This window comes from Echeneis naucrates, chromosome 14, assembly GCF_900963305.1.
Source record: "Echeneis naucrates chromosome 14, fEcheNa1.1, whole genome shotgun sequence".
Lineage (NCBI taxonomy): Eukaryota > Metazoa > Chordata > Actinopteri > Carangiformes > Echeneidae > Echeneis > Echeneis naucrates.
Genome location: NC_042524.1, coordinates 16,242,332 through 16,267,613, shown reverse-complemented (window position 1 = coordinate 16,267,613; position 25,282 = coordinate 16,242,332). Strand labels below are relative to the sequence as shown.

The 25,282-nt window shown below is 40.2% G+C and overlaps 1 protein-coding gene across 4 annotated transcripts in view; it reads right to left on the bottom strand.

Annotated features, from left to right (window-relative positions):
• Nucleotides 1-25,282, bottom strand: part of specc1 (sperm antigen with calponin homology and coiled-coil domains 1) — a 62,410-nt gene that overhangs the window by 9,306 nt on the left and 27,822 nt on the right. For 3 of the 4 annotated variants that reach the window (XM_029520073.1, XM_029520075.1, XM_029520076.1), the window contains 9 exons: nt 17,482-19,034; nt 15,704-15,911; nt 14,661-14,734; nt 13,177-13,352; nt 9,101-9,258; nt 8,068-8,168; nt 7,889-7,964; nt 7,633-7,777; nt 5,849-5,951 (listed from right to left, as the gene is read on the bottom strand). In XM_029520073.1, coding sequence (XP_029375933.1) covers nt 5,849-5,951; nt 7,633-7,777; nt 7,889-7,964; nt 8,068-8,168; nt 9,101-9,258; nt 13,177-13,352; nt 14,661-14,734; nt 15,704-15,911; nt 17,482-19,034 — 2,594 coding nt within the window. Of the gene's footprint in view, nt 1-5,848; nt 5,952-7,632; nt 7,778-7,888; nt 7,965-8,067; nt 8,169-9,100; nt 9,259-9,715; nt 11,416-13,176; nt 13,353-14,660; nt 14,735-15,703; nt 15,912-17,481; nt 19,035-25,282 lie in introns of those variants that run through there. The other variant, XM_029520077.1, reaches the window with a different exon arrangement.

Below are 25,282 nucleotides of genomic sequence, written 5' to 3'. Positions count from 1 at the left end.
CTCAGATGATCTGATTCAAATGAGCTGATGTTTCTCAAAATGTCAGTATTGCTTAAATTAGACATTTCTGCCTTTATTGTCATTGTTAATACTTAGAACATACAGCTGTACATACAAATTAGCAGATGGTATGGGTTGTTCTTTGTTTTTTTTTTGCTAAAAGCCTGGTCAGTTTAGATTTGCCCTCAAATTTCTACACTGTTCTGATTATCAGCATCTAGGAATTTGTTCTAGGAACCCACACTACCCCCCCCCCCCCCCCCCCATGTTCCAGTAATTTTCAGATTTATAGAGTGCTCTGTTGTACAATAATTGAATGAAGTTATTTCACACAGATGATGCCACTCACAGCGATGCTCCTGTTCATACTACATTATAAGAACACTAAAGACTAAAGGCTACTCTTTGAACTCCAACTCTCTTCCCCTCCTCGATGTCTGACCTCCTCTCCACACTCACCCAGGGGTCCATTCCTGTCTCTTCAATGGCTGTGTGTGCGTGTGTATGTGCTTCCCAGACAAGGCCGGAAGAGCTGTGGTCCGTCAGGCCCAGCTGAGCCTAATGTTCAGACCCTTTTCTCATTGTTCCCATCTTGGACAAACAACAGATTTATTTTTGTTTGGCTTCTTTGGTTAATTGAGGAAAAAAAAGTTTAAAAAGTGTCCCCAGCTGTCCTAAATTAAGACATGAAAGAACCTGATAAATATACAGCAGGAGGCTAGACATTCAAGTCAGCCTTTGCTCAGTGAGCACAGACAGAAAGGGCCACTTCTTGAAAACTGGAATAATAGTAACTTAATTTTTTGATTTCATATTAATTCATGAGGATGCATAATATTTCAATTCAACCCAACAGCTATTCAAACTACATTTAGAGTTTGAGTTGTTAAGCAAGAGAAAGTTTCATACAGGAATCCTCAAACATCCAGTTTCAGAGTGAGTGTGGCCAGTATAACAGCCACATCCGACAACCTGCCTGGAAAACCAATCTAACACAAGTTGTATAAAAGCCGTCTTGTGTTTCAAGTTTTCCCGAGTCCAGCTTTGACGTGCACAGGATCCCATGTGAATACTAATTTCCGGTGAGAGGCCCCATCAGTCTCTCCCACAGGGCAGAGTCAATCAAAGCCAGCTTAAGGTCTTCACTGATCGATCTGTATTTCCCAGAATCTGACATTTGAGGTGTGACAGTGTCTGTCTGGGCTCACGTCTTATCCTCCACTGGGAGTTAACACAAGTCAAGTCTTCAGCTGCTCTAAGGACCTTGTGCATGGTGTTTCAACACACCCCACCATAGACCACAATTTCCCTTAGGGGTTCGAGGGTGCTTCTCCATGGCAATAACACAGCCATCCTACACATGATAGATGTAGTAGACATACACCTACATCATCATATACACATGTCCACACACACAAACAGAGACTGTGCTCAGCTGGATCCATGCCTGAGGACACGTACGCCATGGTAGGTCAATTCAATGTCACCTAAAAACAAACAAACAGAAAAGCATGCACTTCCAGAGCCACACCACCTAATAAAAAAACAATATTTAAAGTGAGATGTAGCACATCGCACACACACACACACACACACACACACACACACACACACATTAATCTGATCCCCTCTTTGTGATGATCATGACTGCTTATCTCTCCCACACTCCTTTATTGATCATTGAGTATGACTTCAGGCAAATTTAATCATACAGCTTTACTGTGCCCTAAGCAGCTATTCGCAGCTAAATATTTAATAATTTCTTGCTGTGGTTACAATACCATATGCTTTTTGATTCATTTTAATTTGGCTGCTGTTTGAGCAAATGTTTCTACCACAATAGGTCTGTAATAAGAAACCTGGCATGGGCCTGAATCTTCATTTTGGTGAATGAATGAGATATATGAGCTTGCTTCCTGACGCCACCCTTTGGAAATGGAGAGAGATAATGGAAAGTGAACAGAGATGGTTGAGGCAGCCTCTTCGGGGTGACCATTAGTTATAAAGACTAAAGAGCCCAACATAAATCACACCTGGGCGGCTCCTTAGTAAAGAGCCAATTAGTGTTGAGTTATTACTCCTTTGACCTTACTCCACGTCAGAGAAGAGGGGGGCCACAGAGTGAAAGTGGCTGTATTGATAAAACTCAGTAACCTTTATCAGAGCAGAACACAAGCACGTCAGAATGAAGGCAAGAAAGAGTGATGTAGATGCATTTAAGTAGTCCCTGTGCCTTGCTGTCCTGGAGCTACACACTGCATAGCAGGTCAGACAGTGTCTCTGGATTTTAAGTGATTACTTTGTGGTTTCCATGTGGATGAAGGCTTCATAACACTAAAACATCTTGGCCCTTCCCCCAGACATATGGAGCTCAATATGTCCTCTGATAGTAACCTTTTCCCTTATTATGGCATGAGAAGGGGGCCTGTAGTCACACGCATTCTGGTGCAGGAAATTCAACTCAGTGCAAGTGATCCATAGAGTACACATCACACACAAACATACAGTAGATTTCCATGCATCCTTGAAAACAGAAATCTCTGAAGAAAGAAGTGGAATTCACCAGAAGAAAGAGAAAGCTGAAGAGGCACCACCCCAGAAAGTTAAACACCACATATGTCAAATATTTGTATAATTCCTCTGAATCTAAGTCAATAAATACTCTATCTATATTCAGGGTGTCTGTTGGATTCAAATTGGTTTCTGCACCTACTGTATCAAATTGTACAGCATACACACTGATTTACACAGCAAGCACATACACCGAAAAAAGGGGACTAGCACCTGCAGACTCACTTAATCATCTTCTTTGCATTCAGAGGCAACATGATGCAGTACAAGTACATGAATGTATTCAGTTTATATTGTAGAGAACCTGTACCGCCATGTTGGACTGAAGTGATTCAATCACATTCATCTACCAACTTCAGGCCCTGTTTACACATACATGCTTTTTTTAAAAAAAACAAACAAAAAAAAACTGTTCATTCTGAAAACTCAGGGACTACTATGGGGTTAGGCTTAGACGACCAGCAATGTCCTGATGGCATACATACACGGATTAGTGCAAAAGAAAATTTTTCTGAATATGTGCACGTGTGCACAATGCTATTTTTGAATACGGAGAGGGTGAAATGTCTGTTTATGAAAATAGCTGACCACGTGTAGTCTCAGTTTAAGAACGACACAATGCATTATGGGGAGAAGATGACGACCCCACCTGGCACCCACTACTTCCCACCTCGGTAAGTACAGATGTCTTAAACTATCTTAAAAGCAGCTTATGTGTAATTATTTACAGTGTAAAGCTTTATGAAATGTTAGTATAAGTTGAAAATAATCCGTGCAGTCATTTGGTCAGCGCTATTTGATTCTTAGACCAACTTCAGTGTCCATCTCTGAGGTAAAAATATGCCATTAATGTAACAAACTTCATCCGCACTTTCCTGTTGTAATTTCATTAACTGCCGGTTTTGATTTTAATGCCAAAAATTTAATGTGCAACTTTCTAAATAAAGTGCTCTCTGTGTGTAACATGTATGCTTATAACAGTTTATTTTTCAAAAATTTAATTATTAAAAGAAGACATTCATATTCTTTTTCTCATTCTTATCATCTGTGGCTCATGTTCTCTGGTTACCAGCTTTTTTTTTTTCACCCAATTTACAGTCCTAGAATTCATCCACCATGTTATTTGAAGTTTAACAGATGTAAGGTGTGCTTTTTATCTGTGTGTGTGGTGCTGCAGCTGTTCACAGCCCTACTTAAAGCTTTAGTATTTAATGTAACTGATGTGTTTATTTTCAGCTCGGAAAACACAGGTATCCATCGAGGCCATGACTGTGGGAATGTACATGACAGAGACTCCCAGCAGCAACTAATCTGCAGGGACCATCATCCTTGAGGGTCTGGTGGTGCTGTGTGACCTGGAGGAAAATGCACACACATAAAGGTTCGATTCAAGAACAGTTACTCCAGGAAGGGGCTGATTATTCCACAGATTGAAACTTGCCTTGCAGCCAAATCTTCTTACTACATTCCTGATGCTTGTGCATAATCACACTATGTTAAAGCCCTTTGTAAGAGGAGATCACAGGTTCAATAGCTAATTCCAGACCAATGGGGAAAAGGCTCTTGTACGGGTTTTGTGTTGTTGGATGCCACTGCCCTGAACTGAACTGTGATTTGAAATTCCTTTTGGGTTGTAGGTGTTAGCTCTTTTGAAAAGTAACTAACAATTTTCAGCTCCTTGAACTTGCACCAATGTATAGGACCTTATGTTTCTGCTATGCACTTTGGAAGGAAAGAACATTTATTTGTCAACTGTGGTTTCCATTTTTATACATTAAACATATCATTAATTTCTGAGTATATATTCTATATGTTCTATCTCTTTGTAATTTCATACTGTAGAGTATAACTAACATAGCAGATTCTTTTCATTAGTTCCACCTTGACCATTTGGAAGATTAAAACACATTAAGGCATAGAAATTATAAAACTAACTAACCTTAGAAAAGGAGGGAAACCTATTATTTTTGATACACTAATGAATATCTATTAAATAAACTTCTGAATACACGCCTGTTATTTAAATCCTTTTCACTGGTGCTGCTCACAGTTGGAGGGCAGGGAGGGCAGGGAGGACATTATGCTTAGGCTAAAGCTAGATATTTTATACTATATTATATGTTATATTATATTATACTGCAACAACTTTCATTTTTAATTAACTCTGTTACTTTACAGATCATTCAGACTTTGAAAATTATGTCAAAGCTTTCAAAAAGCTGTTAAGGCCTTCGTATAACTATGAATCAATTTAAATTTGATCGTAAGCTCCTATTTGTTCATAAGCTAGTGATGTATATTAGCAGATGTTTGTACTAAACCTCTGACCTTTAGTCGCAAGCCAGTGTCTAGACACACACCTTCCATCCATCTTAAGATGATTTGAGCTATGACAGTCTGTAGACAGGTCCAGCATCTATCAGACACATCACAAAATCATGTTTAGGTCAGCAGCATTTTTATCTTATCTGGTCCAATGTTTTCATCACAGAGGATTTTACTGGCACCAATTCTGTGTGACAAACACCTGACCTCAGACGAAGGTCTAACTCCTTCTAAATCAAACTCCTAAGGAAGCTGAAATGATGCCATAACCCCCTGAAATAGAGTTTGCATGCTGTGACCAGTCTGCCTGCTGGTAAAAGTTTTTACATTAACTAAATGGCACGCTGGCACACAAGTATGATGATTACAGGCAAATCTCTAATCCCACTGGGTTTAATGGGCTCCTTAAACTGGATATTACGGGGTAGCTAAGATATCTGATTGTCAGCATTTGGCTCCATGGACACAGGGAGCACAGACGGGAACACAACACAAAAACAAAGCCTACACAAATGGAAATGAATAAAGACAAGAAGGGCTATATAAATACACAGATGTATGAGTGCAGAGTGTCTGTAACCCTGGGTGCGTTGCTTCAGTGTTTCCATTGCCTCCGTAGCACAGTGATTTGACAGTGAGATGGCAGCTGGGTGAATTGTGTGTCTGCAAACCCAGTAATGTGCCACTACAGTCTAACACCTCAGTGATGGCTGGCAAAAAAAAACCCAATGACCACTGAACCTGAGGGCTCAGTGGACAGAGCAATATTGCATCTGTGCAATACAAAGAAAGGGAGTGGGCACTATCACCTCAATTTTAAATAAGATCCTGAAGAGTGTGAGACTAAAAGAAACTAAACTACAACTGTTGCACACCAATGCAGAGAAAAACAGGGTATGAAAGTGAATGGAACTTGGCTATTTGAAAGACGTCTCTGGCCTCTGATCCCTACCGGATAGCCTTCTGTTTTCTTCTGGCACCACTTCAGTAAAGCATTTCTCTTAGATCCTCCATACTCTCGCGCCAGCGCAGCCAAGGGGTCTTTTCTTTCCACACTGGGACCAGGGAAGCACAGACGCAGAGGGAGAGAAAAAAGAAGAGAGACACAGTTACAGCATGTCATGGCCATGATAAATGCAGTGTTTGGCCATTCTGTAAAATTGGAATGACATACTAGCTTCAAAACATGTGAACATAAAGTAAGCTTCTTTTGGTATTAATGTAAAAGTCCTGTTAAATGAACATTTTTCTTTTTAAGAAATAATTTCACTATGTCCAATGGCCCTGATGAAAAGCACAGTGCCAGTTTCTCACAGAGTTGCTTCTTTGATCTACAAATGGAAATCTCTCTCCCTGTAAATATTGTTATTTTACATTATGAAAGTTAAAAAGGATGTGGAGTCTTGTTTACACTGCAGAGGAAAAAAGCTAAAACACAAGCAACGCTATAACAAATGTGACTCCAATAGATAAATCAGTGAATGCTCAAAATATTTCACGCAAAACCATGAAGATCGTAAACAGATAGCCTGTAGCATTATTATGATCTATATAATCTGTAAACGTCATCTGATTTTCCAAATCCCACAAATCACAAGCTCATAGTTCATAACAAGTATATAAGTAAGTTCATAATACGTATTTGTGTCAGATTTCAGCGATTAAATGAAGGTAATTCTGTAAATGACTCAGAATGATCCCTCATTTACAGTATGGAATGATTCACCTTGTTTTGTTTGGCCTCCCTTCTAACTCCTAAGTATTCACATGTTTATGTACATGTGGCTGACTAAGAGAACACGGAGGAGAAAATTAAAATGTAATGCCTATCTGCTGCATTATTCAGAGAATCTGTTCCCTGGGGCCTGTGCTGGAGCTGAGGCCATGGGAAGAACATGAGACACGGTCATTGCTCTGAGCGTGATAAACATTTCACACGTCATGGTGGCTGTGCTGCAAAATTCATTAGTCCTCTGTTTCAGGCACCGTGAAGCCAGAGGCAGCTAGAGGTTTGTCCAAACAATCGTTGCAGGGATACAGCAGCTTTATCATAATATTAAAAACCATACCAAACACGGCAACACACGCCGCTGATCTGCTCTTTGAGAAAAGAGGCACACACGTTGACATTCATATGCAAGAGCTGATAGAAAGAAAGGTGCTGGAATAACATCTGCTGTGTGTGTGTATGTGTGTGTGACCTTTAACAATGAATTGCTGCTGGTGGCCCTTCTAATACTGTAAGCATAGAGGGCGAAGTGCAGAAAGCTAAAAAAAAAAAAAAAAATGGCGACGATGCAGCAGGAGTTGAAGCTGGACACAGGTTTTTGAGTTTTGAATGGTGCTTATTAATGTCAGTGATGGCCAATTATTTACTTGAACCAATTTTACAGTCTTTACAACTGTGACAACACAGACACCCCTGAGTCATTCACTTCGAATAAGCTCTGTCCCAGTTTTAGGTCCAGTGGGTCAACCTAACGTTGCTTCTTGTAAAGACCATTCCTGTCAGTATGAGTCAGTAACGCCAAATCAGAAGAAACAAGCGTGTGTTTTCTTAAACATGTGGCTCTGTTCCCACTTTGATAAGCTATCACCCCATTTATTTGGGAAACAAGGTTGTGCTTCCAACATGTTCCTGAAAAGGTTTTACCAGTTCAAAAGAAAAGTACACAGTGAAACAAGTCAAATTATCTCACTATGTGTTGTCAGAAAATAATTACTGGGTAATCCCACCTTAGTTTGCTGTTGCCACAGTTGTAGCTGAAGGATGATGTGCGGCCGCTAAGGGAGCCAGGAGTTTTAATTACAGACTCCAGCGAAGGACTCTTCCTCATAAGGCTATTAGGTTTTAGGTCTTCCCCACAGCCCGACAATTTATCTGTGGATAAATTGAAGAATGCAACCAAGGTTGGGTGGCAAAGGAGAAGGTGAAGAGCAACTCAGAAACAGGAAGGGACCATACTTTATACAAACCAGCTGCATTACATACCATGAGGATGAGAGAATTCTCCCTGATTTATTCTTTTTTCCAATGTCTTTGATAGTGGCTTGATGTACAAGTGTCTCTGAAGAAACGCAAGACAAAAAAAAGAACAACATATCAGTCAAAAACAGTTTTACAAATAGGAAGTCTATGTAATCTGGAAAGGAAGATGTAATGGTGTGTACCTGGATGGGGGAGACAGCAGCAGCAGGTGCAGTGCGTACAGGAATCCCACTCAGCGGGCTCCTTGGTGAGGAATGCATTTGCACTGTGTGGCCTGGTCCATCTGAGACACCAAACAATGTATAGCAGTCATTGACTACTTGATCAGAGGAGCCTCCAGGGTTATTCTCGAGTAAATAATTAACACGTTCATTCTGAGACCTAACAATGCGACTGAGAAGATAGCCACTATGCTCTCATCTTTGTTGAGATTACACGAGGGCACTGTTCCTCCTATACAAACAAAGCTTTTTCAGTTAGTGGTAGGTGATGAATGCAATGAGAGATTGTTATAAAATGACTTTAACAAACAACTGACCAAAACAATACAAAGAAAAATAATGAAGTGACTGTAGAAATCAGAATAAGGCCTTGAGTAGAGTGTGAGATACTAAATCTCAAATAGTTTTTAAATTCACTATCAAACACTCATGTTGACACTATTTTAGGCACAGTAACAGAGGTGGCAATTCAGTCAGTGTTTTAGCACAAAAATTTACTGATAATATTTTCACCCTTACACCTCATGTAAATTGGAAGGATGAAAAATTAGGAGCAACAATTTATTTAACGTACACAAACTCAAACCTCTGTGACACCAAAGCATTAATTGTACACATTTTTGACATCACCTAAACCAAATATGAGCTTTGTACACATGCATGTTATGATAGGGCTTTTTCACAAGATTGTATAGTTGTACTTAAAGTGACCACTGAGAGTGCTTTTTTAAGACTAGTATCCATCTCTTATTTGGTGTGACAGAGCTGGGGCCAATCCCAGCTGACACTGAAGTTGATACACACACATACACACAAATTCCTCTGACAACCACAGAAACATTCTCCAACCTGCCTGTAGTCACTTCAGCACAACTGCACATGACTCAAGTAAAACTGACACCAGCTGTCCTCCACTGTGATTACACTGCTGCACTGACACTCCCAGTAAGAGTTTGTGTGTGTGTGCATGAGTGTCGAAGTGCTTGATGCTCACTCTGTCCAACAGTATCAAAGGACTTAATGAGGGATTTGACAGTAGCTCCAGACTCTGAATCTGCATCTCCGCCTGCATCAGTTGGTGAGCTTGGAATCATGGAGATGCCACACCAGTGACGGTCAGAGTCGGACACTCTCATCTCATCACCTTGGGACCTAACAGACAAAATGAACATGGTTGCTGTGTATACACATATACAATACATACAAGTAACAATATGCAAACCAAAGATAGGACTTTCAAAATCTTAACCTTACTACTTTTTGTCAGGTTGTCTGCCATTAACTTGAATGTTTTGAAATCGGTTATTTACATATGGTGACAAGATCACGTGATCAGAGATTGTTCTTAAGAGCTGTAAATAAACTGATAATGAGTTGCAGCCAGATAGATCTAAATTTGGAACGCAAAAATCTGAGCAATCCAATCATCAGGACACTTTCTACTCATTGGCACTACTGAACTTTGAACTACACACTACAGAGTAAAGGATCTAGAGGGTCTTTATCACCAATGGATGAGGAAAGAATAACAAATGAGGAATTTCGGTTTCAAACTAAACTCACCTTTGATGAAAGTAGAAGAAGAGCAAAAAAAACACAACCACAGTCGGACTGGGGAAATTTCATTTATTCTTTGATGTAATAAACATCAGTCCAAGAAACAAACAAACAAAAAACAACAACAACAAAAAAAACATACAAGACACTGTTTTGGAAACCAGTAACAAGCCTTTCTGAGTTTTCACTGAAGAATAAATAACAGCACATTCACTGTATTGTTTATTAAATGGTTTCATTACAGACAGAAAATGACTTACCAGACTGTGACTGTCTAATTTTTCTCATCTTTGTCTTTTCCAAATGTTAACATGTCTAACACCAGTATTTTATTACCTGGTAGGTTAATATGGCTTTTGTTAAAAATGCACAAATTGAATATCTGCTTTTAAGAAGAACCTGAGATTCTGCAATGATATGTAAGGGTGTGACTGCATCATGATGCAACATGATCCAAATTAAAATGAGTGACTTTGGGATTTGGATCAACGTCGATAGTTAAGGAAGAAATATCAGGGTCTTGGGTGTTCTCTGATATTCACAGAACTGATAAGTGGCCTTAACCAACCAGACTTTGCTCCATACAATGGGATCCAAAATGTCTGACACCATTTGACCTCAGTCTTTTGGATCCTATTACAAATCTATCATTTACCAGTATTGTTGCTGAAAAGTTGAATCGAAAAAAAAAAAAAAAAAAAAAAAAAAAGACCACTAATTTCTTGACACTGATTCTGAGGTTAAAAAACCTGTAGCACACACAGCGCTCTTGGTCTTTGAATTAAAGTGGACTATCAACCTTTTGGTTGGTTTGAGGAGAGTGAAAATGTCTGAGGTACAGTTGTCAGTGTTTCTGGCAGTACTAATATCTAAATTTGACAGTGCTCTGAATTTGCCAGCATGGCTGACCTCAACATAGCTCTGGCTGTCTGGCATAAAATAATAATATACATTACTGTGTATATTTAAGAAAGACAGAGCAGTATATATCAGTATATCCCCATGAAGTGACCCGTTTATGGTAATTGTATGTTCTGTAGTGCCACCTGAAGGCTACATGTGACACAGCATTCAATTTTACTTCAACTACAGAACAAAGACTAAACCAAAAAGTATTTTCTTCGTAAAAGCTAAACAAGAGGTCAAAGTAAAACTAATTTGACCTCTACAGAAACAGTAAGAAAGGAGTCACCTTCTTCTTCGTCTATTCTGCTGTGTTGCTTTGCCCCTCAGACACATTTCTTCTGCCCATGTTCAAAGGATGGTGGGAATCTTAACTGTTTCATCTGATGATTTACCAATATTTCATATACTGGTGCCTGTTTGTTTGCAACAGGCCACACACTTTTTATTATCTCCATTCTCTAAAAAAGGCACAAAGCAGCTTTGCACAGTATAAAAGGGAGAGTCTCTCAAACATATGGCATTTTCTGAACACAAGAAAATTACAAACACAAAAGAGTACATTCATTGAGGAAAAAAAAAACAAAAACTGTATTATTATTCAATAGGTTCCAAAATGTAAAGAGAGAAATAGAAACCAGACTTTGTATGATGAGACTGCTTGTGTGCTGCACATATACTGCTCACTGTGGCTCAGAATGAGACTGGTTTACCATGTTAGATTTTCATTGACACAGAACGCTAATAAGTGCAACAATAACACTGTCTTCACTGGTGCTCAGGTGGAGGGCACTTTTTTAGTGTCCCTCTACTGCTGTCTTCGTATCGAAAGTGGCTCCCGTGCTTATTCTGAAAAGAAAAGAAGGAAAATGAACAACAGAATTCAATTGATGTATAAAGAAAATTTTAAACATTGATGTATGTAGTGTAGATGTGCAGCATAAGTACAGACTTTATATTTCTTCTTAACATTATTATTATGAAAGGCAAACCTCTGGGCACTGTAGGAGTTTTTAAATGCTCCATGCATACCTCTGTGGATTAATAAAGTCACTCAAAATATCAAGTGTGACTCAATCATCCGGTGATGAAGACGCTATGCAAATGTATCTGACCAGATGATGCATAGCATGAGTTTAACCCCTGTCATGCCGTGCAGACCATCCTGCTATTTAACCTAAAAAGGTAGGAGGGTTATTCATTCAAGGAACAGCAGAGGGCACCAGATACATCTACTAGGATGGCAAGTTTAAAGGAACAGGCAAAGCAAATCAAAAAGGTCAGACAATCCTGAAGGCACAGTCAGCCAGCACATGGGAAGACAGATAGGAGTCAGACAGGTCAAAGCAACAGCACAAAGCCAAACACAAAGAGGAAGGTCAGTGACCAGCAGCAGCAGCAGCACACAGGGCTGAGAGAGGGCTGACAGGGCAGGGAACTCACCTGGACGTTACAAAGGGAGGCTTGTCAGAGGGACATCTTTGAAAGAGTCATCACAGGGAGCTGCTGGAGGTGGGGAGCAGATGTAGCGTAACAGCTAATCTTGGGGAAAGTTTGCTGATTTAGCCATGGTCTAAAACCAGTTATATGTATATATGTAAGGTACTTTATCCACCAGAATGGCATGAAATCTGACATAGACATATTTGGTGTTAAGCCAAATATAATATTTACAAACTAGAACTGCTCTTATGAGATTTGTAAGATGATAAATAATGAAAGATAACTGACTTGTTTTCAGAATTATACCATGACCGGCCACACAGAAAAAAACAATGCTATAAAATTGCAGATGTAAAATTTGCCACAGGTACAAGTATATTGACCCGGCATGATAATGAAAGACAACAAATTAAAAACACCATGGCATTTGCACGCTCAAACACTTATATACATAATACTCACACACAAACCCATGCCACGCGCCTTGTAATTACATCGCTCACATTACTGCATGGCCCCAGTGCAACAACACTACATGAAGTCTTAAATTGCATGACACATTAGAGTGAAACATTTTCACTGAAACGTGTAGAGGAGACAGTGTTGCACTGTTTAATTGTGACATACTTGGATCAAAGCAGCAATCTGCCTTCTCACATAATGATAATTTCCTCTAATAAATATTCTGTGGTTTAGTGCTTTTGTTATGACTTTTAATTGTTATTACAGGGTAATGGTCAGTGTGGAAGAGGGAGACAGAGAGGGCAGCAGCTTAGAGGAGTAGAATACACAGAGGGAAATACCACAGGAGACTGCTCATTTACCAACAGAGTTTGCCAAATCCCGGCAATCTTAACTCTGAAACACCAAAGATTTCATCTTGTGAAATACGAAGATATGAAGTAAACACTACCCTGCATTCATATCGGATACAAATTGTAAAAGCCTCTTAAGACAGAGATACATAGGAGTTAAAACATGATATATTGCTTTTCGTACTACATTTATTAAAGATGGCACTGAATGAGGAAATGGCAAGACTCTGGCAGGTATGTTATCTCCACATTGTGTCGAGAGAGAAAGGAACTGCAGCCCAATGCTAAATGAGGGGAGCCCACGGAGAGGGTGGGGTTTGAAGGGGAGATGAAGCACGGTGAAGGTTTGTACCTGACTCCCTGGAGGGCCTCTAGGTCTGCAGAAAGCTTTGTGCTCCGGTCCTGCTCTTCCTGTAGCTGCCTCCTGAGAGCACGCAGCTCTTGCTGAGCTTCCACCTTGATATCATTGGCCACCACCACTGCCGTCTGTAGGTCTGCCTGGAACCGACGCCACTCCTCTTTTTCCTCCTAGAGACACAAGTATATGGATGTATGCACAGGAAGATCCAGATACAAATACAGACAGTACAGACAGATTTATACAGTCAATAATCATTAGCTTAAGTTGGAAATCATTGCTAATTGCCAATATTAAAAAATCCTGCAATCAAGTCTAATGATACAAACCTGATCAAAAAAAAAAAAAAAAAACATAGTTCTTTCCTCTGTATTTTCCATGTACACTTGTAAAGTATTGCAGGTAAAACTAATACTTTCTAAAATGTTTATGACTTTTTCCCAAATTTAACACAAAGTTCACAGTGTCTACTTAATAATATCCCAACCACATTTCAGGAAAATGACTGAAAAGCTCCCAAGGCTAGAGAAAATCCTCTCAACAGGATCTACAACACACATTGAAAACAGAACTAGAGATATCCCATGACACTTAAGTAAAAATATGAGGCGCTATATTCAGTAGTATAAAGGCAATGATCTGTATCTTGGAGATCACATATTCATGCCAACATAGCCAACACATCAAAGGCTTGTACAAAATACTGTTTATATTGAGAGGAACTCCTGTCCTTTAAACCTGAAATTTAGAATACAGTTTTTGCGTTTTCAGGGTCAAGTAAGGCTTGGGGGGCATCATGACGTGAAAAAATAAAAGCAAGCTGCAAAGAGCACTAAAGAAAACAAATTTTAAGCAGGTGACAGTACAAAACTGCCAGACATGATTGATTTTCATAAGAGAATACCACAGAGGAAAAGGGTGCCTGCCAAAAAACACAAACTGAACAGCCTACCTGCATGTTCCACAATGCTACTGGAACAATACTTGGTGGAAAGACTCCTCCTAATTTGAATATTTTGGCAAACAGACATGGAAAAATTGAGCTCTGGAACATCACACTGACCCTTACTGATAATCCACCAAAAGTGCGTTGATTGTGTATCCTTAATTCAACCATGTAAGGATGTCAGATGGTCACTTGAATTCAGAGAGGGGTTTAAAATTTGTAGAGCATCAAAACTTCTATATACTCATTCGACCTCAGGAACACAGGAAAAGATAATAGAGATTAATATCACACATATTAAAAGTAAGCTGTGGTCTCCAGATGGCACGATCACATGTTCTGAGTCAAAAGGTCAACCTTGAACTTTTGAAACTTTCTTTAATGTAATTTTTAAAATAAATCAACCTTTTTTTATTAAATTTATCTTGTGTATTGAAGTTGCTTCAAAGATAAAAAAAATAATCACGTGAACCCATATTAACACTGATGTTTAGAAGGAGCTATATGAGTTTAAGTGGTGAATCACTCTTACCTTAATTTGTCTATTGAGGACTTTCAGCTGTCGGTCTGCTTCAGCTTTCTGCTCTTCCAGCTTTTTGACCATATCTGTAAAGAGAAATAAAAGGCTTATGAGAAGTCAGGAAAACAGCATTCACTGCACATTTTAAGTGAGAGCTACAGCACATGGGTCCCATTTCAGCAACAGTTACTTCTGGACAGTCATAGATCCGAATAGAAATACTTCTCATCACAATCATGATGATAGAATGATTGGATATGATTTAGCAATTTGCAGAAATGCAGTTCACGTATCCAGCCTTATTCCACAACTCACATGCATTGAGCTACTACTTTAGTGATATGGTACATCACATGTGTCCAACTCAAAGTCTGTGGACCACATCCAGTCCGCCTTCAAGACTTATTCAATTGTCAAATTTTTAATGGCCCGGCTGTATGAGGCGCTTGTAACACCCATACTACAAATCCCATAATGCAGCGCAACAGCTGCCATTACAGACAATAGGCTACCTTCAAGAACCCTAATTTCAGCTTCCCTGACGACACTCCAATCAGGTATCCATTTTCAATTGTGTACAAAATGTGTCTTTTTTGTGGAGCTAAAGAACTAAAGAATGAAAATTTTTATTTATGCTTTCAAGTTTTCACTAGACAATTTCATTGAGAACAAAATATTTATACGCCTGTTCATTTTTGGGGGCAAAATATAGTATTCTGTCTTTTTTAATTAATATTTTTATTCAAAACCTGGTTAGCTTTAGTCTGGTGAATACATTTCTTTTCCTGTTTGGCCCATGACCTGATGTGTGATTGCGTTTGACACCCTATGGTACATCTATCTTAGAATAATACAGCCCTGCTATTAAATGTTATAATTTTCAGTTTTTGTTGGATTTGTCATGATTAATCTATGGAAGGCGTTTCTAAGGTTTTGTCTGACTCATTTAAAGAAAAAAGATCATAAAGAATATTACAAATTACTAACTGCTTAAATTATATTTAAAATTGCAGGTTAGGACAGCACATTTTCACAGGGAAATGATATGATCGTACTCTCCATGTCCAGGACAGCCTGATTGGTGTGACAGTTGACAGCCCTCTGCTGCTCCACCTGGTCTTCCAGTTCAAAGATGGTCTCCTTCAGCTCTTTCACTTGGTTCTCAGCTATTATCCCAGCCTCCTCCAGGGAAGTCACCTGGCTGCTGAGCTCCTGCTCCCTTCGCTCAGCCCGCTCCTGAACCTGCTGGCATTTTCCCTCCACCTGCGTACATGCAAGCATTTGTAGGCATACAGACCGTTTAAAGCATAAAAGAGTGAAATCAAATAGGCCATCAGTGGTCTGATTAACACATCGTAACACATATTGGTTCAGGAAGACTTCATTTATGATCCTTCCTGACATTTTTGTGGTACGGTTTGCTCACAATGGGATTTTAACAAGGTTTTGTTAGCATTTCCCACGCTCTAGATCAGTTAATTTGGTTTCAACTTAGGCAAATCTAACATAAGAATTACTTATTTCACCCATTACAAACCATACATTTTGGCCAAACACTGTCTTAGTTGTGTATCCTGTAGTAAGCAAGTGGGGACTAAAAGCTTATCTGTGTGCAGCTTGCATTTTTTTTTTCCCAGGGAACATCATTACATTGTGGTGTCTACCAAGTGTCTGAATGTGAAATGTTTGAGAAACATTTGTAACCATTTATAGTTATAGTAAAAAAAAAAGTGTTACACTCTCCCACTCTTCGAGTTCAGTACTATCACTGTATTTTTTCCTCCTGAAGTCATTGCAGCATGATGACTACATGATGACCCTTAGCGATGACACTAACATAGACCTCTGTATGTACAATATGCTAAAAGAAGTCAATGATGTAGTTATACAGCACCACCGGCAACTGACACCATGTGACAGAAGTGAGTGAGATTAGATGAAGCGAGTGAATCTAGGGAGTGGCCTCACCCTCACAAATATATAGCAGAGGATAGCGGTGTGACTCATAGGGTCACTGTTGAACCACCTTACTGTTGGCACCACAGTCACATTACAAACGAATGGTGACACGCCTCACGTTGGCACAACATGATCCAAAACAACCCAAACACACTGGTATTTCTGGTGAAGGGGAAAACCAAAGTGTCTACTGAGAAACATATGAGGACAGTTTGAGTGTAAATGAGTCAATGTGCTGTTGTGGCGAGGAAAAGTTCCTGATGCCAGCTGCAAACCCTGTTTATGGTCATGTTCAAACAATTCTGACAGATATGTCTCATACTGACATTCAATAGGCAGTAACTTAGCCAAGAATTATAAAAATCATAATCTTGTCAAATGTTGGCATTTGTGGGAAGCTATTGCCAAACTAATAACTAACATGACTTCAATTCAAGTAGAGTATCTGAACAAAACCATTAGTGTTTCCTTAAGAGTGAATTGCTCTGTTTTCTTTTCCATGGTTTACAGTAAATGTGGATGAAAAGATTGTTCTTTATGGAATTCCAGAAAGGTTTTTCAAACACAACACAACAACTAATGAGCTCACTGATACAAGCTTGTGTCAACACCATATAGTGCATCACAATGGAAGCAACCGTGTGGAAAATGTTCTAAGATACAAGGACACACTGACCAGATAATTGTCCACATTCATGTGTCTACAGATAAACAAACACAGTTTTTACTAGTTCTACTAGTTATAGTTCTATAACTAGTTCTACTAATACTTATAATAATTCTACTAACTACTAATTCTGATATTTTGTCTGAAATCCCATTTGTGAGCATTTTCTAAACAAGAATTTTTGTTGTGACCTTGTATCCACCCTACCTTGGAGATTGCAGCTCGCACATGTTCTGTCTCAGCCTGGGCCTGTAGCAGCTCCTGCCTCAGCTCTGTAAGCTCCACTTCCAACCTGTCTCTCTCAGTGTGGGCCATCTTCAGCATACTCTGCAGTTCAGTGCTGTCACTGGCACTTTGCATGGCCTTCAGTTCACCCACCTTTTGTCTTTCAATGTCTACTTGCGCTTTCAGTCTACTGTTCTCCAGTCTGAGAGTGTCTGCTGTCGCCTTCTGCTCCTCTGCAGCTTGTGCTGCCTGACCTCCGGCTTCCAGCTCCCTGTCTAGCTGGTCCTGGAGCCTATTCATCTCCTCTCTGAGGCAGTGCACCTGACTCTGGGCTTCCTGGTGCTCCTCCTCCAGAACTCTCAGGCTGCCTGTCAGCTGCTGCTGGATATCCACTAGTTTCTCCCGCTCAAAGCGTGAACTCTCCACCAACTCTGTGTACCGCTGTTCAAGCTCGTCCAGCCGAGGCCCTTGGCTACCCAGCTCCTCCTCCTTCTGGACCTGAATTTGGGCTTGCTCCTGAAGTCGGACAGCCAGTGCCTCATTCTTCTGAGCCAGCACTTCTAGACGTTCTCTCTGCTGTTGAAGTGAGGTCTGCAGGAGGCGCTTCTCTTCAGCCAGGCGTTCATTCTCAGCTGTAAGCTCCTGCACCACTTGCTGTTGGTCAGCGAGCTCCTGCAGAGTTGCCTGCAGCTCCTCTGCTGTGCTGTGGTGGCTCTCCTCCATCTTGTGAATCTGTTCTGTTAGGCTCTTCACTGACACATCCTGTGCATGTGAACTGCTTACTGCCCCTGTTGCAACAACTTCACCACTGACACCACTACTCACTGACTCTGAACATGACGGGATCTTTTCAAACTCTGACGAGTCGGGTGAAGGCGAGTCCTTAGTGATATCAGAGGCAAAAGAGCCAGAGGTTTTGAGTGGGCTGGTGGTAGTGGTGCACTCTTGTCGGGCTGTGGAGTTGGAGTCAGAGGGCAGCCCATTCACCAAAGGCTTGGTTGGGGAGCTTGTGCTTGAGAGTGGTGAGGCTTCCAAGGTTAGCAACTTTTCTTTGAGCCCCTGGTTCTCCTCCCTGAGGACTGCCAGCTCCCTCTGAAACTTCCCATTCTTCTCCCTTAACTCTCCAACTAGGACAAGGGCCTCTGCCACCTGTCCCTGCTCTCGGTCAGCCGACTCCTGGCGTGAGATAGGGTTGGTTGAGGGTGAAGAGGAAACAGCGGAGGCTTTACTTTTGCAGCGCTGCAACTCCATCCTGAGATTGCTGATCTCTAAGTCTTTGGCCTTAGCTTCAGCCAGCAGCTCTTTTACCTGGCACTCTAATAGGCCTTTTTCTTGGCCCTCTAAATCTCCACGGGACTTGGTTGTACTACCTGGCCGCTTCACTAGTGTTGAAAGGCTGGAAGTGCTGGCACTGGAAACCATCCTCTTGGCTGAAGAGCTTCTCAGCTGCTCCCTCAGAGAGATGCGGTCTCTTGTTATAGTGGAAGAGATTTCTCTAGGGGCTGGGATACCAGACTTCTTGTTTGTTTGACCACCTGCGAGACAGACAAAAGTTAAATAAATGTAATTAATTTGTTAAATGAGACTGTGTTTAAGTACATTTTGGAATAAGTCAATTAGCCAACAACTTCTAACTCTAAATAAAATATGGAGGAGATTTTTCATCCACATCATATATCAAATTCTTCAGATGTCATTATTCCTTTAATAGTTAAGACATAGAAACCATGTTAGTAGTTTAAAGAAATTAGTTATATACATTCACCACTGAGTGATAGGACATGGGGAAAAAAACTACAGTATTAATCCAGTTATATAAAACTTAAATATTGCTACAACATTGAAACAGGAATAATATACATTTAAATCAGATGCATAATTTTTCAACTTCCAATATGTTAACTGTATTTAGAGCAGAAACGTGCATCAAATACACATTAGAATTCCAGTGTGAAATATTCATTTAGATGAAGTAATACATCTTCTGTGAGGAAAACAGTTTCCACTAGAAAGGCTCTACAGTAGGCTTGGAACTAAAGGGGAAGTTAATGGAATGAACGTACAGATGTGCCGGGACCATGAATTTGTTAACACTGTGTAATGACCCCCTTTGAGCAGACAGTGTGTCACACTTCTATTATTCAGCAGTTTCATGTTGTTGGTCACTGTACCCTATTCAAATATTCTCTGTTTGGACAAGAGAGCATGTGCCTGGCACTGTCAGTCTGTTGCTGTCTGTGGTCATTCATTGTCACAGCGGAGCTTAACTGTGGCATTTCAAAAGGCATGAGTGTGGGCCATGAGCCTTTTCTAGACCCCTCTCAAATATGATGTGTATTGACTGATGCTTGGCCTGAGTTGGGTGCAGCCTGACAACGTTTTTTTGTTTGTTTTCAGATCATCAGCAAACAGGGATGCCGACACAAGGGGGTTGCTTGTTTTAAAAGATGACAAAGGTCCCTGTGCATGTGGTGCAGCCATATACAAAGCAGCTTAAACAGTGCACAGACAAAGACAGCACTGAGTAGCTCACATGCACACATCATAATCAAGCCCACAGAGCAGAGGCTAGACAGACAGCCTGTGTGAGGAGATAGACACTCTTCCCCCTCAGCAACATGTGCGTATACACACACCCATACACAAAATGCACAAACAAATGGCCTAGTTTGGAATGGAAATCCTATACCCCTGTGGGTTCTTTAAGTACTCTGCCATTGATAGGCACTTTGCACAAGACGATCCCATTATTGAATGAACTGCCGACTGTGGCAGAAGCTGCCAACACTGGCAAAATTTCTGGGGAACAAAGCCGTTTAACATTCCCAGAGTGTGCAGTGGTGGTTGAGAGAGGTGCAGAAAGTTTAGCAGTAAAGACCTATTACTTACACACATCTAAAGCAAAACTCAGTTCAACATTGAAATGATAACCAAAATACAAAAAGGACCACACTTAAAAAAACTACCAAAATTAAGAAATACAAAACTGCTTACTCAGCTCTTAATGTCAAATGAGACTCTTAGTTATAAGCCAGTCTTTCAAATGAAACTCGCGTTTGGATTGAGAGTATACTGCCATTTAAATTTGCATCAAAAAAATGAAGCACTTCATCCGTCTGATGAGCACGCCACTGGACCTGCATGCTCCTCCAAAAGAACCATTAAAAATCTACAGTCACTTTTCCCTTTACTTCACAGCGGATGATTCCATGACTGACAGAATGGGGACAACATGCACTCCTAAATTATGCGCTGTGACATGGAAAATGTCAACACCAAATCAGCATGTCTTATTACTACAGATCTTATTACTTAACATGCAATCCAGGAAGTGCATGCTAAGTAATCCAGTGCAGAAAAAGAGAGAAACATGTTACAGCTCATGTATATTCTGCAGGCACTTGTCATATTCTCATTGAAGGTGGCAATAAAGGAAGGTACAATAGGTCCTTGTTAGAAAAAGAAAGGCGTCTAACGTGATTAGGATCAGACCATTCCCATGAGGATGAGTGATACCAGGTCTGGGACTGAGGGACAGCCTTTTCATTTGCTCTTCTCTCATATTTTTTTTTCTTCTCACTCTTAGTGAATACAATCCAGATGGAGAAAATGAACTCACTCATCTTTAGATCGCCCACCTCTTTAACCATGACATCATCACAGCTGCTTAATGTGCACATTGAAATGACACCAGACTAGATGCCTGAAGCCAGCACATGCAAGACAGCAGGATCCCTAGGAGCCACTAGAACAGTGTCAGATAGTTAGAGAAGCTCTGATTTGGACACCAAGTCCTCATAGCACAGCTGATTTTGTGTTGGACTGTATTTAAAATGGGAGTGTGCACAATTTTAATCCACTAATGTTTACTCATCTTATTCATCTTTGATAATTTAAGATTAGCTGATAACTTAAATCCTTCCTCCAGTTAAAACACACAGATCTAAGAGTCTATCGTAAAACTGGAGTTTTAGGTGCTTTGACAATCAACCAAGATGCTGATGCATGTGCAAATGGGATATGAAGCTCTTGGCACCGTGACAGTGATGAGACAGACCTTATGTATGATATATCTAATACAAGCAGACGACTTAAAAGCAACTATAAATGTAAAGTATCTAGTCTCAATATTCAATTTGGAAAAGTTACATTCTATCCTATTAAGTGACTGAAAAAAAAAAGCAATTCCCACAGTTCGCCAAATGTTTAATGAATGAATAAAGAGCAGATAGATAGATGTTAGATTCAGTTTATTTTGTCACTAAGGGGGCAGCAGGACACATCAAATAGACTCCTTGTCAGGTTTTTGTCCAAACGTATAGGGCTAATTCAGTAGATGCTAAAATATCTTGGTAATTTGTTTGATAACCATTTTGAGCAATCTCAATGAAGAGCGATGGTGGATTAAAGAGAAAGAAGGAGCCTGAGAGAGGCTTTTCACTTATTTAAGCACTAAGGTTGGAATTGGCCTGAAAGACCCTTAATCGCCACTTGTTATAGAAGAGCTGCTCAGCAACCTTCAGTAAAAGACTGTCTGGAGAAAACGAGGATAGGATTCATGATGTAACAAGCCAAATGCACAGGGTAAAACAAACTAAATTTGCTGATGAAATGTCCACCTTTTTACAAAATTTGAGCTACTAAAAATTCAGACAGAACAGTATTAGTTGATGTGGAAATTTTACAAAACAAGAAAAAAACAAAAACAAAAACAAAACAAAACCATGAAAACGGTCTTAACATGATACAAACATCTTGAAAGCTCTTCACTGATAATAAACTGAAATTTTTGTTGTTGAGTGTTGTTGTTTTTCTTTCACAAATCAAAAAAATCCAAGAGTTAGTTTAGCCTTAATTTAGTCCTGCCTTGGATAAAGACTGGCTCAGGTTCAGGACCATTTATAGTTACCTCTGGGAAGCACAAAATCCTTGAAAAGGAGTAGAATGACCAGTTAACGGCTCACTGATAAACTGTCCTCTTCTAGCAAGGAATAAATCCTCATGCAGCCTGAGAAGAAAAGCTTTTAGTGATGGCAAAGGACAATACTGTGTGCCGTGAATTGTTGTACACTCCAACTTCAATACTAAATAAAATCTCTCTCTCTCTCTCTCTTTGTTGTTTTTTTTTTTTTTTACATATTATGGATATTTTTCCTGTATTTACACTGAGACGAAAACAGATTTGCTGCCAAGTTTAATAAACCTGACTGTGGGAACTGAGCATATGAAATTATGCAGGGTTTTTTTTCATGAGCTAATCATCTAATTGAATTACACAGACTGACTTTCAGTAATCCAAAGGCATTCAGTTAATTCATTGAAAGTCAGCTCCCTGATCACAGTAATGCACTACGCTTCTTTCTGGCCAATGAAGATAGGCTTTCAAATCACAGCAGGAGCCATGTGGCTGGACACAGTCGAATGCCAACCCGTTAACTGCAGCTAGCTTGCCAGCCAGCCAAGGGTTGACAGAGTACATTGTGAGCAAAGTGCACAGACTCTTTAATTTACAGAGCAGGAAGGTTGTGGGGGAAGAGTCATGATAAATTAATGACTGCAGGTGGTCAAGTGTCAGAGAGGTGGCACCTGAAATGACGCACTGGCTTTGTAATCACAAAACAAGCTTTAGATGGGAATCTCTTGTTGCCACTCCTGATGTCTTCCCTTCTGGGTTCCAGGAAATGTGGTGTGCAGTTTTTTTCCACTCAGGTGGAAGTAAAGAGGAGAGACAGAAAAGCCTGTCTGTGTTTCTGGCCTTCCTGTTGTCCAACTGACAGGGCATGAAATAGGTCAACAGGCGCCCATCAGTCAGTGGCTCGGACTCACAGGCATTCCTTTCCACTTACTGGAGAGGAAGATAGAAAGAGCTGAGGCTCCATGACCGCCACAAGGGCTGAGCAGAGAATTAGCCACAATGGTAAAACAAACTGTAACAGAACAGCCCATTGTGCCACAGAAAAAATATCAAAGCACCACTTCTGGGCAATAAAATTGTCTTTCCATTGTAATAATGTGATGTACACGGCACCAAAATCAAACAAAAGTTGGATCAATAGCTGATGGATAAAGATAAATAAGATAAAGCTGTGTGTTTTGTGAAGACAGCATGTTACACTACCAAATAATCCCTAAAAAGCAGCTGAATGTCTGCCCAGCCTACAACATGACACCGTAATGACATCATGTAAGGTGATACATAAATAAGCAAGCAGATAATACACAACAACAAAACCTCCCTGGACACATACCAAAATGTCAAACAGGGGCAAGTGGATTTAACATGAAGAAGTGTCTGGGTTTACAAGAATTTAAAAGTATCACTAGGCCACAAAGATTAACTAAAGACTTAAGATAGAAATATGACTTCCATGGGGATCTGAATGGCTGTATGCAGTTGGGATGAGTTCACCACAGAATCTACACGTCAAAATAAAACAAAACTTTGGTTGATTGGTTGAGATTTCCTTCACACCATATGACTGCTGTAAGTAAGAAAAGAGCTTCCTCTGTGTTATCTAACTGAATAACACTGTGGCTCTATTCATACTCTGCTAAATGTAAACTCATTACTACAAAACTAAAGCTGTTTAGTGTATGTTTAATTAAATGTTTATATGAAAGAAATATTTAGAAGTTGTGCTAAGATTTTCTAATGATCAGTGGCTGAAATGCTGGATGTACAGTATGTTGGGAAGTTACATAAATGTTTTGTTCTTCAGGGTCTAAGCACAAACAAATTATTGTATTTAATAAAATTTGCACAAAAACTAAGGACATTTGTTTTTGGTAGATTATTTCTTTGTTGTAACAATGCTTGTTGGCAATAAATCTTATATAGTTGGAAAACCATTTTATTTCCCTTTTAAATGGTGCCACATTTATCAGGAAGAGATTGCCAAATCTGCTCTGCCAATGCCAAACAGCTTATTTTGCTGTTGCTATTGGCTATTGTTTTGAGCCTCTGGGTCTCTCAGGTGATGTCAATAAGGCACGATTGGCATCACCTGTGAACATGGGCCCTTCTACAGTGGTCAGTAGGTGTCTGCTCCAAAAATCGGCATGTCAAGTTTGATAGGGCAAATTCAAGTTGGTGTTCTGCAAAACCAAGTTTAGGCGTGAGCCCTAGTACCATCTCCAAAGTGAAGGCCAAGTTCCATACAAAGGGGGATGTCAGAGACAGGCTGCAAAGTGGGTGTCCCAAGAAGAGGACACCACAAGAAGATTGTTTCCTCACCCTTTCAGCACTTAGGTACCGCAGGCTGATCCCAAATCTGTCTACAGATTTGCAGTCAAGGTTTGCACAACGATGGCCTAGACAATCCGGATGAGACTGCATACAGCCAATCTCCGGTCTCATTTGGCTGCCAGGAGGCCTGCCATGACTGCCATTTAGCATCAGGCATCAACATGTGAACTGGAACCTGGACATGTGGAGGAAGGTTATGTTCAGTGACGAGTCCAGATTCTGCCAACAGCAGTTGGATAGTAGTGTCAAAGTTTGGAGAAGGCATGGTGATGCTGATAATTGCACCAATAGAGTAACATCTGGTGGAGGCAGTATGATAGTGTGGAGCGGTATCTCCCTCTCTGGAAAAACCAGGCTTGCCATCTTTGGAGGCAATCTCAAAGCAAAGAGATATCAAGATGAGATTCTGCAAACAGTGGCAGTCCACATCTCCACAGTGTGGGATGGACCTGTATCCTCCAAGATGACAACGCTCACCCCCACAGAGCAGCGTTTATCAGAAACTACCTCCAGAATTTGGGAGTGGAGAGGATGGAA